The sequence below is a fragment of the Mastigoproctus giganteus genome, chromosome 11 (assembly GCF_048544385.1).
Source record: "Mastigoproctus giganteus isolate SK-2022 chromosome 11, ASM4854438v1, whole genome shotgun sequence".
NCBI lineage: Eukaryota > Metazoa > Arthropoda > Arachnida > Uropygi > Thelyphonidae > Mastigoproctus > Mastigoproctus giganteus.
This window is the reverse complement of record NC_143585.1, coordinates 174404717-174419510: the sequence shown is the minus strand read 5'-3', so window position 1 is coordinate 174419510 and position 14794 is coordinate 174404717. Positions and strand designations below refer to the sequence as shown.

Here is a 14794-nt window from a genome sequence, read left to right as displayed (position 1 = left end):
CAGTAGTGTCCTTAACAACCCTGCCAAACTTTGTATCGTCTGCAAACTTGGACATTAAGCCTGATACACCATCATCAATATCATTTATAAATACAGAAAACAACAATGGACCCAACACTGAACCCTGAGGAACTCCACTAATAACATTAGTCCACGTTGAGCAGTGTCCATTGATTACCACTCTCTGTCTTCTGCCACTCAACCATCCCTTTATCCATAGCAGCAATTTGCCTCGAATGCCACACTTCTCCAATTTGTGCAGCAGTCTTCCATGCGCAACAGTATCAAAAGCCTTTCTAAGATCCAAATATATAATATCAAAGTTATTCCCTGCATCCAGTTCTTTTGTGACTACATCATAGTATCCAATCAAATTGGTCAGACAAGACCTGCCCTTAACAAACCCATGCTGTGTCTGAGCTATAACTGAATTCTTGTCCAGATGATCCTGCAGTGCTTCTTTAACCAGTGCCTCCATTAATTTTCCTGGAACCGAAGTTAAACTAACAGGTCTATAATTACTTGTGTCAACCTTTGATCCTCCTTTGTGAATTGGGGTTACATTTGCACATCTCCAGTCCATGGGTACCTCCCCTGAGTCCAAAGAAGCTCTCATAATTATGGCTAGGGGTTTGCTTACTTCCTTTGCTGCCTCCTTTAATATAACTGGATAGATCCCATCCACCCCGGGTGCCTTTTTTATGTTTATCCTCAACAATTTCTCCTCCACTTTCCTCTCAGTTATTAGAAAATCATCTAGCTCACTGCCAATGTTTACTTCACCTACGACATTCCCCTTCTTGAATAACTCCTCATGTGTGAATGTAGATGCAAAATACTCGTTTAGATTGTTAGCCACCTGAGCTGGATCCTCAACTGTTGAACCATCAACATCCAGTGGACCAATCTGATTCATCCCTTTCCTTCTTGAGTTTAAATAGGTAAAGAACTCTTTTCTGTTTTTCTTTGCATCCTTTGCCAAGGATTTCTCATAATCTGCCTTTGCCTGCCTAATCTCCTTTGTGACTTGGTTACAGACCAACTTATATCTATCATAGGCTTCCACGTCACCCATTAATTTGTATGTATCCCATGCATTTTTCTTCTCTGCCATATGTCTCATTAGTTCATCTGACAACCATTTAGGCCTGAACCTTGAACAATATTTCTTGGTTGGTATGTAAAGCCGGGTAGCTTCCAAGATTAGTTCCTTGAATGCTTCCCATTTTGAATTTGCTGTTGGTAACATCATCAGTTGGTCCCACTGTATAGAATTTAAATACTGTCTCAGACCAGCATAGTCTCCTTTACGAAAGCAAAAACCCTTCCCTTTACCTCTGATGGTAGTTACCTCCTTGAGTAAATCCCACTTCAGCACACTGTGATCACTGCCACCCAGTGGTTCATTTATCTGCAGATTCCTAATGCATGAAGAATCACTACTGATAATCAGATCAAGAGTATTACTCCCTCTAGTTGCCTCCCGAACATGCTGGTGTAGAAAACAATCATCCAATAAATCCACAAAAGCCTTGCTAGTGTGTGAGTGACCAACCCACAAATTCCAGTCAATATCTGGGAAATTAAAATCCCCCATTATAAGACTCTCTGATTTACTGGCCCACTCTATTTCCCTGTACAGTATCTTATTATACTCATCAGAGTCATTAGGCCTATAGCACACTCCTACTCTCAATTTTGATTTACCTATGCTTATGTCACACCAAACTGACTCAACACTGCACTGTCCAGCGATGTAAACTGGCTTCACTTCCTTGGATTTTATGTGTTTTTTAACTAATAGCATAACCCCTCCTCCCTTCCTATCCTGTCTATCCTTTCTGTAGACGTTGTACTCCCCAAATTCCAGTTCTGCATTCCTTATATCTGTGTGACACCACGTCTCTGATATCCCAACAATATCTGCCTTTGATGTTTTGAGCAATACCTCAAATTCATCAAATTTATTTACTAAACTCCTAGCATTGGTGTACACGCAAGTATACCTGCACCTGTTTCTATTCTTAGCTACCCTAACACAACCCATGTGTTTACTTGTACCGCAATGGCTCCCAGCAGTCTCTGAAATACCATGCATCTTGTTTTTCAGGCTTCTGCTCATTCTAATAGAAGCAGGGCAAGAATCTCTTTCACCTCTGCCAGTGGCTACTATCAATCTATTGGTCTTTGTTTCCCCCCAAGCTAGCAGTTTTCCGACCCACCTAACACTGCCTCGATAGCATCAGCAAATATTCTTGCACCCTTTGTATTTAAGTGTATCCCATCCCTGTAGAAGCAATCTCTCCTGTTAACAAGTACAGTCCAGGCTGAAAAAAATTCTACCCCTTCAGCCTTGCACAATCTTTCCAGGGCCGAATTGATCAACAAGGCTCTCATCATATACTCCCTCCTATCGTGTCTGGGCAGAATTGCAGACACTTTCAAATTCAGCCCTACTTCACAGCTTTTTTTCAACAGTGACCTGTACTTGTTAAGTAATTCCGCTGGTCTCCTACTCTTAATATCATTAGTGCCAACGTGAACAACTATATCACCTTTTGTGCCCTTAAAAGATGATATCTGCTCTACAACGTCAATTTCAACAGAAGTAGTGCAAGAATCACTTTTATCTCTGCCAGTGGCTATTGTTAATCTATTATTCTGTGTATCCCACCAAGCTAGCAGTTTTTCGAACCACCTAACTCTGCCTCGAAGGCATCAGCAAATATTCTTGCACCCTTTTCTATTTAAGTGTATCCCATCCTTGTTACTGCCTTAGGGCCTCCATGATGTGATTTTATTCCTTTGGTGGGCTGATGTTTTATTTAATGTTTGTCTCCATCTGTAGCCGAGTAGTCAGGGGCAAGAGTGCATAGCACGCGTTCCTTGAGAGGACCGGGGTTCAAGCCCGTGACTACTAAATACGATAAATATTTGAATCGGCGATTTATTGTAAAGTCTACTGACTTACCATTAGTAGAGGCATATGATGCAAGAAAGCAATCTTATGCAGCATCAGCCGGAAAAAAAAAAACAAAAAAAAAACACTTCCATTTCACCCCTCCGCTTTTTCGAAATACCTGTCCAGCTGAGCCTTAAATTTATTTAGGCTATCAACTTCCACAAAAAGGGATGGAAGTCTGTTCCACTAACCAACTACCCGATGGCTAAAGGCAAATTTCCGCACATCTATCCTACATCAGTCTTTCCTCAATTTGAATTTATGCCCTCTCAGGTGATTATTCTGAACAAGAGGAAGAATCCCATTGGCATTGAGCATGCTCAAACCATTCAAGACTTTATACACCTCTATCAGATCACCTCGCTGGTGCCTAGTCACCAGACACTGTAATTTGCAAAACTTAAGCCATACTTCATAAGAGCAACCCTTTGTTCCATTCACTAATCTTGTTGCCCTTCTCTGTACTTGTTCCAGCAGCTCTACATCCTTCTTGAAATGAGGCCTCCAGACCTGTATACAGTACTCAAGGTGTGGCCTGTCCATTACCTTATACAAGGGAATTGTCACCTCCTTATCCCTGGTAGAAAAATTCCTGTATATCATTGACAAAACACCATGAGCTACTCTTTCAGCCCATCTGTACTGCTCAGAGAGCTTCATATATGCCTGCACAATTACCCCCAGGTCCTTTTCATTCTCTACCACTGTCAGTGTAGTACCACAGAGTTGATATGTTGCTCTGGGGTTACTGTTTCCCATATGTAGTATTTTACATTTGTCAATGTTAAACTTCATTTGCCACCTCCCAGCCCATCTGCTCAACCTTTCCAGATGGGTACCTGTTTTCATGGGTACCTCCCGTGAGTCCAAAGAAGCTCTCATAATTATGGCTGAGGGTTTGCTTACTTCCTTTGCTGTCTCCATTAATATAAGTGGATAGATCCCATCCACCCCGGGTGACTTTTTTATGTTTATCCTCAACAATTTCTCCTCCACTTTCCCCTCAGTTATTACAAAATCGTCTAGCTCACTGTCAGAGTTTACTTCACCTCTTGCATTCCCCCTTCCTGAATAACTCATCATGTGTGAATGTAGATGGAAAATACTCGTTTAGTTCGTTAGCAACCTGAGCAGGATCCTCAACTGTTGAACCATCAATATCCAGTGGACCAATCTGATTGATTCCTTTCCTTCTAGAGTTTACATAGGTAAAGAACTCTTTTCTGTTTTTCTTTGCATCCTTTGCCAATGATTTCTCATAATCTGGATTTGCCTGCCTAATCTCCTTTGTGACTTGGTTACAGACCAGCTTATATCTATCATAGGCTTCCATGTCACCCATTAATTTATATGTATCCCATGCATTTTTCTTCTCTGCCAAATGTCTCATTAGTTCATCTGACATCCATTTAGGCCTAAACCTTGAACAATATTTCTTAGTTGGTATGTAAAGCCTAGTAGCTTCCAAGATAAGTTCTTTGAATCCGTCTCATTTTGAATTTGCTGTTGGTAACATCATCAGTTGGTCCCACTGTATAGAATTTAAATACTGTCTGAGACCATCGTAGTCGCCTTTACGAAAGGAAAAACCCTTCCCTTTACCCCTGATGGTAGTTACCTCTCTTAGTAAATCCCACTTCAGCACACTGTGATCACTGCCACCTAGTGGTTCCTTTATCTGCAGATTCTTAATGCATGAAGAATCACTTCTGATAATCAGATCAAGAGTATTACTCCCTCTAGTTGCCTTCCGAAAATGCTGATGTAGAAAACAATCATCCAATAAATCCACAAAGGCCTTGCTAGTGTATGAGTGACCAACCCACAAATTCCAGTAAATATCTGGGAAATTAAAATCCACGATTATAAAACTCTCTGATTTACTGGCCCACACTATTTCACTGTACAGTTTCTTATTATACTCATCAGAGTCATTAAGCCTATAGCACACTCCTACTCTCAATTTTGATCTCCCAATGCTTATGTCACACCAAACTGACTCAACACTGCACTGTTCAGCGATGTCGATTGGCTTCACTTCCTTGGATTTTATGTGTTTCTTAACTAATAGCATAATCCCTCCTCCCCTCCTATCCTGTCTATCCTTTCTGCACACATTGTACTCCCCAAATTCCTGTTCTGCATTCCTTATATCTGTGTGACACCACATTTCTGATATCTCAACAATATCTGCCTTTGACTTTTTGAGCAATACCTCAAATTCATCAAATTTATTTACTAAACTCCTAGCATTGGTGTACACGCAAGTATATATGCACCTGTTCCTATTCTTAGCTACCCTAACACAACCCATGTGTTTACTTGTACCACAATGACTCCCAGCAGTCTCTGAAATATTCTGCAGCTTGTTTTCCAGGCTGCTGCTCATTCCAATAGAAGCAGTGCAAGAATCACTTTCACCTCTGCCAGTGGCTACTGTTAATCTATTAGTCCTTGTATCCCCCCAAGCTAGCAGGTTTCCGACCCACCTAACACTGCCTCGATAGCATCAGCAAATATTCTTGCAATAGACTTGGTTGTCATGCCAGAGTATAAACAGAAAATTTATTTATTTTATTTATTTATTAAGTAATTTGCATTATGTTCAAATACAGTAATTTTTGCCACTGTTGTATCCAGTGGCTCTCTGAGGTGAACAGATGCAATTGTTGTTAGTATATATTCTTTGTGTTTTTGTTTTATCTCTATTTTCTTTTGTGGTTTGTTTCTTGTGTTTTTTTTTTAGTAATATTTCACATTTTTTGGCCTCAGCAGTTATCAAGACGGTGGTTTAAATTTATTATTTATTGGCTTATAATTTTGGCTGTTTATGCCCTTTATTTAATACTTTTATAAAAAATTTTTAACACATATGTCTACCACATTTCTTCTATATCCTCTTTTGTCTTCGTAATTTATTTATTTATTTATTTGCTCTTTTTCCACTTCCTCTCTTTCTTTCTTTTTTTTTATCCTCTTATATTTTGCATGACGAGTTGTTGGATATTGCTTTATGCCGCCACTTACGTTTGTGATTATCTATTCTTTTATTTTTCTTTCTTTTCCTAATTTTTTATTATTATTAACTTTTATGGTAATTACACCCATATTGTGGTATTCATGTATGGTTTCTATGCATATGTGTACATATTTTCATAACCATAGACAGGGGTATTTGTTTCAGACTTTATAATATAATCTGTCAAAATGCACTGTTTAATAGCAAAGCATATTTTAAAAGAGAATTAAGAAGGTATGTTGGTTAATTAACTTTTGCAGTTAGGATGTGCTTGAAAAAGTGAAGTGCAAGTTCTGATTATTGATGAGCATCCTTCAATGAAACTTCTTTCTCACCACCTTCCATTCTTATGGGTATGTGATCAGGGAAATAAGGTAAACTGTATAAGTGATATAATAGGATTTCCATTTCTATCAGGGTTGCATTGTACCCCTCTCACTCTTTTGCTGTTATCTTTATCTGTCATTCCTAAACTCATGGGCTTGCTCTTCAAGATTCCAAGGTGGTTGAGGGTAGCTGATAATAGAGTATTATTTATTTTATAGATGTTCCGCCTTCTCATGACATCAGTGGGGGTTCAGCCAATGACCTTCCTGGTGAATGCCACTGGCTGATTGATAGCTAAGAGACCAGTCTTACAATATGTCACTCACATAAGTGGCTGTTCAAAGAGACAAGGTGGGCATGTAAAGGTATATGTTAGGTGCACATATACTGCATGTTGTGTGGATGGTGTGCCTCTCATTACTTTTATTATATTTTCAAGCATTTCTTTGAGAATTATTATTAATTGATACTATTTACTTATATTCCTTTAAACATTTTGTAAATTCAGAAAATTATGATTTTTTTTTGCTTTCAAATGTAGTTTTGTAGCATTTAAATCTCTTTAATATCACTTTAATTTTAATTTTTAGCTAATGTATGGCAAAAAGCTGGAAAGGGACCAGATTTCTATGATTGTCGCATTCGACAGTGGTAAGGAAATAAGGTTTTAAAGTTTAAATAATTTTGTTTAAATAATAAGTGGATTTTTACAATGTATTACTCTTAAATTCTGAAGGCTACAGGAAAAAAATGAAACATTTTGTTTTTTAGGTGCCTTTTTGTGTGTGTCAGTGCCTATTGTCTTCATCATGTTTGTCTGTCTGTCCATCTGCCCCGGGGGCTCACATCTGGTGAGTATGGGTTTGGCACACCCAGGGTCCCGAGCTGGATATCATCATTCTTCTCTTTCTTGGTGATTCCCTTCTACTTTTGTCTCTCTCTCTCTCTCTCTCTCTCTCTCTCAGGGTAACTTGGGAACTTTTTTTTTTCCTGGTGCAGCATAAGCCTCAGGCTTCCTTGCACCATATGGCTATTAATAATAATAATAATAATAAATCTGTCCTTTCACATGTAACAATTTGACTCCCTGTGGGTAGATTTTTGTGATATTTTATATTTAGTTTTTTTCAGAAAGATTTGTTCAGCCATCAGAAATTTCATTAAAATTGGACAAATAGAAACCTGGCAATTATTGTCATTATTTTTTTCATATGATTCATATGTAAAAAAGAAATTCATAGATTAAATGTAGTTTTAGTGCAATATTTGTTAGCTTTAGGCAGTCCATTAATTATTTAATTTAATATTTAATTTTTTAAATATATTTAAAAAGTCCATTAAAAAACTTTACATGTCCAAAATTATGTATTTGGACATGTAAAGTCCATACATGTACAGTGTAATACAGCGGTTTTGGAAATATCATTGGCAGGATCATGTGCCTCAAAACGAATTATGAAAAAAAGTATGTTCAAAGAACTAGCATTTTCACATTGCTAGTTCTTTGAACACACTACTTTTTTTTCATAACTCACTTTCTTTCTCAGCTAGAGATGCAACAGAATAGCATATCACTGGAATGCTAATTACAAACAGCTACCTCTGGAGGGGAAATAAGACTACTATTCATCAAGGGTGTTATATTAGTTACAAAGTAAAATTTTTGTAAACAGCAACAATTTTACTTTCTTTGCCTAGAAGTTACACTTGGAGAACAAAAATTGCTAAGGACTAGACAAAACTATACATGAACTAGACAAAAATATACACAAACTGACAAGTGGTTTATGGATAAAGCACGAGACTGGACTTCAGCACTATGATAGGGTGGATGGTTTGGCATTGATTTAGTTTTCTCCAAAACACAAGAAATTCTAGGGCATCAGATATAAATACACAGCAAAATTATTAAATCATTTGGACTGAAGTGACTGCTAACAAAATAAAAAATTATGCAGTTGAAGAAAAGTATATTTTATGAGTGTGGAATTCCAGAAGGAATGATCCATAGTTGGATGAAAGATGAAGAAAAATTGCGTTCATTTGACTCCATAGATGATGAAGTAAGCCTCCAAAGAAAGAAAGCTAGACTGTGCAAACAGCAATATGGACCTGGCTTATACAGATGGTTTCTACAGAAGTGTAGTGGAGTTCTATTAAATGAGGTAATTTTGAAAGCAGAGCCACTTAAATTTCATAAGCTTCTTGATAGAGACAATGACACATTTAAAGCTTCTGAAGGGTAGTTTTGGAGATGGAAGGCTTGTCATGGGATATCCCAGGTGAATCTGCATTAGTTTTATAGATGAATAGCTTATTATTTGCTATCAAGGCATTATGACATTGTGACATTACTCATACAGCAGCAGAAGCATTTCCTGATATTCTACAAAATGTGATTCAAGATGGCAAATTCACAGGTGAACTATTGAAAAACTGTGACAACACAGTGCTGTAATATAAACTTCTCCTTGACAAATCACTGGATATTAAAAAGGCACCCAACAGAAGGAGAATTAATGTGTTATTGTGCACAGACTAGACCAAAAATGGCAAGCTATTGTGTTTCTGTAAAAATTGAAGTCCCTGGTGCTTTAAGCACGTCAACATGAAATCTCTACCTGTGATTTATAAAAATAGCTCCAACACTTGGATGATTAGCATTAGTATTAGTACAGGCATTTGATGCAAGAAAGCAAGCTTATGCAGCATCAGCCAAAAAAAAAAAAAAAAAAAACCACTTCCACTTCACTCCTCTGTTCATTCGAAATACCTGTCCAGCTGAGCCTTAAACTTATTCAGGCTATCAACCTCCACGACAAGGGATGGAAGTCTGTTCCACCAACCAACCACCCGCTGGCTAAAGGCAAATTTCCTCACGTCTATCCTACATCTGTCTTTCCTCAATTTGAATTTATGCCCTCTCAGGTGATTATTCTGAGCAAGAGGAGGAATCCCATCAGCATTGAGCATGCTCAAACCATTCAAGGCTTTATACACCTCTATCAGATCACCTCGCTGGTGCCTAGTCTCCAGACACTGTAATTTGCAAAACTTAAGCCTTTCTTCGTAAGAGCACCCCTTTGTTCCATTCACCAATCTTGTTGCCCTTCTCTGTACTCGTTCCAGCATCTCTACATCCTTCTTGAAATGAAGCCTCCAGACCTGTATACAGTACTCTAGGTGTGGCCTGACCATTGCCTTATACAAGGAAATAATCACCTCCTTATTCCTGCTAGAAAAATTCCTATATATCATCGACAATACACCATGAGCTACTCTTGCAGCCCATCTGCACTGCTCAGAAAACTTCATATCTGCCTGCACAATCACCCCCCAGGTCCTTTCATTCTCTACCACTGTCAGTGTAGTACCACAGAGTTGATACGTTGCTCTGAGGTTGCTGTTTCCCATATGTAGTACTTTACATTTGTCAATGTTAAACTTCATTTGCCACCTCTCAGCCCATCTGCTCAACCTTTCCAGATCCTGCAGTAGTATAGTGTCCTTGACAACCCTGCCAACCTCCATATCGTCTGCAAACTTTGACATTAAGCTTGATATACCATCATCAATATCATTTATAAATACAGAAAACAATAATGGACCCAATACTGAACCCTGAGGGACTCTACTAATAACATTAGTCCACGATGAGCAGTGTCCATTGATTACCACTCTCTGTCTTCTCCCCCTCAACCACTCCTTTATCCATAGCAGCAATTTGCCTCCAGTGCCACACTGCTCCAATTTGTGCAGCAGTCTTCCATGTGCAACAGTATCAAAAGCCTTTCTAAGATCCAAGTATATAATATCAAAGTTATTCCCTGCATCCAGTTCTTTTGTGACTGCATCATAGTATCCAATCAAATTGGTCAGGCAAGACTTCCCCTTAACAAAACCATGCTGTGTCTGAGCTATAACTGAATTCTTGTCTAGATGATCCTGCAGTGCTTCTTTAACCCGTGCCTCCATTAATTTTCCGGGAACAGAAGTTAAACTAACAGGTCTATAATTACATGTGTCGCCCTTTGATCCTCCTTTGTGAATTGGGGTCACATTTGCACATCTCCAGTCCATGGGTACTTCCCCTGAGTTCAAGGAAGCTCTCATAAGTATGGCTAAGGGTTTGCTTACTTTCTTTGCTGCCTCCTTTAATATAAGTAGATAGATCCCATCCACCCCAGGTGCCTTTCGTGTATTTATCTTCAACAATTTCTCCTCCACTTTACTCTCAGTTATTACAAGATTCTCTAGCTTACTGCCAGAGTTGAATGCACCTCTGGCATTCCCCTTCTGAATAACTCCTTATGTGTGAATGTCGATGCAAAATATTCATTTAGTTTATTAGCTACTTCAGCAGGATCATCAACGGTTGACCCATCGATATCAAGTGGACCAATCTGATTCATCCCCTTCCTTCTAGAGTTTACATAAGTAAAGAACTCTTTGCTGTTTGTGGGGGTGGGGATTTAAATGCTTGCTTTTTTTTATTTACATATATTTTATCTATTCCCTTGTGATTAGTTTCCCTTTACAATAACTCCCCACTTGCGCATCTGACTATTGACATCACAGAAAATTCTACGTTCAAGGGGAAAAGCTCATAGATGTATTTAATTCCCTTGGATAGATCCTTTCCAGATCCTGTTGCAGTAGTATAGTAGTATAGGCTTGCGCTCAGAACAACAAAAGACACAGAAAAATGTTGTATATCAGAAAATCAGTTTATTATACATATTTACATGAGTATATTAACACCAAAATAATTAAATCATACATAAGACAACATGATTTAGTCTCACCTACATGTGCATATATATATATATATATATATATATATACACATATCATAATCATACATCAGTTAATATCATTACTAGCTGATATCAATCCTTTCCTTTCTAGATATATTTAATCCTGCATCATTTAAATACCCAGATACAATAGGAGGGAGTATATGATGAGAGCCTTTTCGATCAGTTCGGCCCTGGAGGGATTGTGCAAGGCTCAAGGGGTAGAATTTTTTTCAGCCTGGACTGTACTTGTTAACAGGAGAGATTGCTTCTACAGGGATGGGATACACTTAAATAGAAAGGGTGCAAGAATTTTTGCTGATGCTGTTGAGGCAGAGTTAGGTGGGTCGGAAAACTGCTAGTTGGGGGGGGATACAAGGACTAATAGATTAACAGTAGCCACTGGCAGAGGTGGAAGTGATTCTTGCACTGCTTCTATTGAAATGGGCAGAAGCCTGAAAAACAAGATGCAGGATATTTCAGAGACTGCTGGGAGTCATTGCGGTACAAGTAAACACATGGGTTGTGTTAGGGTAGCCAAGAATAGAAACAGGTGCATGTATACCTGTGTGTACACCAATGCTAGGAGTTTGGTAAATAAATTTGATGAATTTGAGGTTTGCTTACAAAGGAAGTAAGCAAACCCCTAGCCATAATTATGAGAGCTTCTTTAGACTCAGGGGAGGTACCCATAGCCTGGAGATGTGCAAATGTAACCCCAATTCACAAAGGAGGATCAAAGGCTGACACAAGTAATTATAGACCTGTTAGTTTAACTTCTGTTCCAGGTAAATTAATGGAGGCACTGGTTAAAGAAGCACTACAGGATCATCTAGACAAGAATTCAGTTATAGCTCAGACGCAGCATAGTTTTGTTAAGGGCAGGTCTTGCCTGAACAATTTGATTGGATACTATGATGTAGTCACAAAAGAACTGGATGCAGGGAATAACTTTGATATTATATATTTGGATCTTAGAAAGGCTTTTGATACTGTTGCACATGGAAGACTATTTAATGGTCTATTTGGATGCTATTTAATTTTGCATGTTGCACATGCAAAATTAAATAGCATCCAAAGAACAATATTCTCCACAACACCCAGAGCATGTTGCACAATGAGTATCCTAGGTTTACAAGTGTTGACCAGCACTCTACCATTTTACCTAGAAATAGCAAAGAAAGAGCTATACTACGGACTGAAAAGGGGAATCTCTACGGAATTACCGTCAACTTTGCCAGTAGCATCAAGGCAGAAAGGAAACAAATTGCTATCCAATTACATCAAATATGGCAAACTGAATGGGAGCAACAAACCAATGGTGCTTTCACCAGAAAGTGTCTTCCACAGGTGGCAATAGTTAGTGCTAAGCCACCTAAGTAGTATGCCCCGGGACTCTTCACGGCTTGTTTACCCTACTGGTCATGGATCTCTCAATGCCAAATTGGCATCCTTGGGACTGAGAAATGATCCCAACTGTACCTGTGCTGAAAGTGAGGACTGGTCACATGTTTTGTATGACTGCATAATATATTAAATACAAAGAAATCAACTTATTACAGAAATTGGTCCCCTTCTTAGGGGCCAAGAACTCCTATTCATATTGGAGGAGAGACTATATCAGGCCTGCACGAAATATGCTCAAAAAGTGTTTGTTATTAGACGAAATCTGCAGAGACATTCACTAAAACCTGTTCCAGTACCAAATAATAGCCCGTAGACTTACACTGCCCATATCTCTCTCTCTCTCCCCGTGCCCAGAGAATGACAGGATTAACCAGACAGGGTATCCCTAATTCAACATATCTACTGGATTGGACAACCAAATATGACCTCTTGCCTATGGTTGGGGACCCCTGGGAGCAGGAAAATAACCAATGTGACTGAATGGGAACTAGTGCAGGCTGGTACTGCCTCCATCATAGTATGTCTTTCACACTAGCTAGGACAGATAACATAACTAAACAGACAATATAAGAGGCTGAATTGTGCCTGTAGCTGGAGTTACCTCTGAGCTGAAAAATATTAGTAAGCTGAGAGACACTGTCATGTGTTAGGGTGAATGAGAAAGTATAAATGTAAGGAAAACAAGTGTATGCATGGGTGTGTGGGTGAAAGAAGTGGTGACCAAATGTGAGTAATGGTTTCTGCAATGGGCAAATGTGAAAGAGTGTGAGAGACAAATGTGAGAGTGAATGAAGGTGTGTGCGAGATTTTTTGAAAGAGTGAATGTTGTGTTAATGGCTGTATGTTCTGGTGAATGTGAATGATTGAATGTTGTGGGAATGACTGTATGTTCTGGTGAATGTGAATGATTGAATGTTGTGGTGAATATGAAGAATTGAAACTTGAGGCGAATGTGAAACTTGCATTGAGTAAGTGAACAAATGAATGTGTAGTTGAGTAAAAGAATTAAATGTTGAAGTGCAAATATGAAAATGTGTATGAGAGGATATCTGTGTTACACTGAGCAAAAGAACAGAATAAGTGAACACAAGTGATAAAGCATGGTATGAAAGGAAGTTTTATTATATACAGGTGACCCCTGCTTAACGCTGATCATTTGTTCTGGAAAAACAGAGCGTTAAGTGAATCCGCGCTAAGCAAGCGCTGTTTTCCCATAAGGTAACATATGTATTTGTGAGTTGTGGTCGGTGCCATAGGATATTTCCTAATCAATAATAAACGCTAGTGAAAAGATGCACAAATGTCGGTCAAAATATTTAATATTTGAATATTTTTTCATATAAAATATTCTGCATTACATACGTATATAATTGTGTGGTAACTACTTACTACTTACAAAATTAAACTTAAAATTCCAATTAAAATCATGAATTTAATTGATCTAAATTAAATTTAATTGATTTAATTTAACTGATGAATTTAATCATGAAAAATGTGCCGATTTTGGGTTGAATTTGGCCCTCTTCTAAATAAACTAAAAGGGGTATTAATTTTAAATCCTCCGCAGCGTTACCACCCAACAATAAAGTCACCCGATCCTTCGCCGCTTTGAAACCTGGCATGTTTTTTTCTTCTTTCAATATGAAGCTTCTTTTAGGCATTCATTTCCACAAAAGTCCTGGTTCATCTAGGTTATAAACTTGTTGAGAAGTATAACACACAATACCCCCTCTTCAATAATTTTAACAAGTTCTTTTTTGAAATTTTCGGCTCCTTGATCTGCACTTGCGGCTTCTCCCCTAGATTTTAAATCTATTCAACCAGCCGTTACCAGTTTTAAATGGTTCCACATTTTTTTTTTTTAGGTGAGTTTTCTTCAGATCATCATATTGGCTAATCTCTCTCTCTTTTATAATATTTAACTTAACTGAATTCTGCATTGGATATTATCTTCAATAAAATTAGTTAACGTCATTCCATTTCAATCCTAATAACCGGCCTAGCCCTAGTTGCTTGCAGTGGAACAGCTATCTTTCCCGCTGCTAAAATTAATTCTTTATTTTTTTACAATTGTTCTTACAGTTAAACTTGCAAGTCCTAAATTATGGCACACATCCGCTTGTCATTGACGGGAATCGATTTGCTTCAAAACGTCTAATTTAATTTTCAAATTCAGTCTTTTTCTTACATTTATAGTCTTCGTACTGCGCCCAGACGTTGCTTTTTCTTTCTTATTGACCATTATTAACTCTTCAAAAATGTAAATGCGTTGGTTGCATTAAT

The 14794-nt window shown here is 38.2% G+C and overlaps 1 protein-coding gene across 2 annotated transcripts in view; it reads left to right on the top strand.

The window, feature by feature from the left end:
• The window catches only part of LOC150078580 (voltage-dependent calcium channel subunit alpha-2/delta-3-like), a 1140037-nt gene that overhangs the window by 251528 nt on the left and 873715 nt on the right, over positions 1-14794 (top strand). For both annotated transcript variants that reach the window (XM_090384275.1, XM_090384274.1), the window contains exon 7: positions 6899-6959. In XM_090384275.1, coding sequence (XP_090240401.1) covers positions 6899-6959 — 61 coding nt within the window. The remainder of the gene's footprint in view (positions 1-6898; positions 6960-14794) is intronic.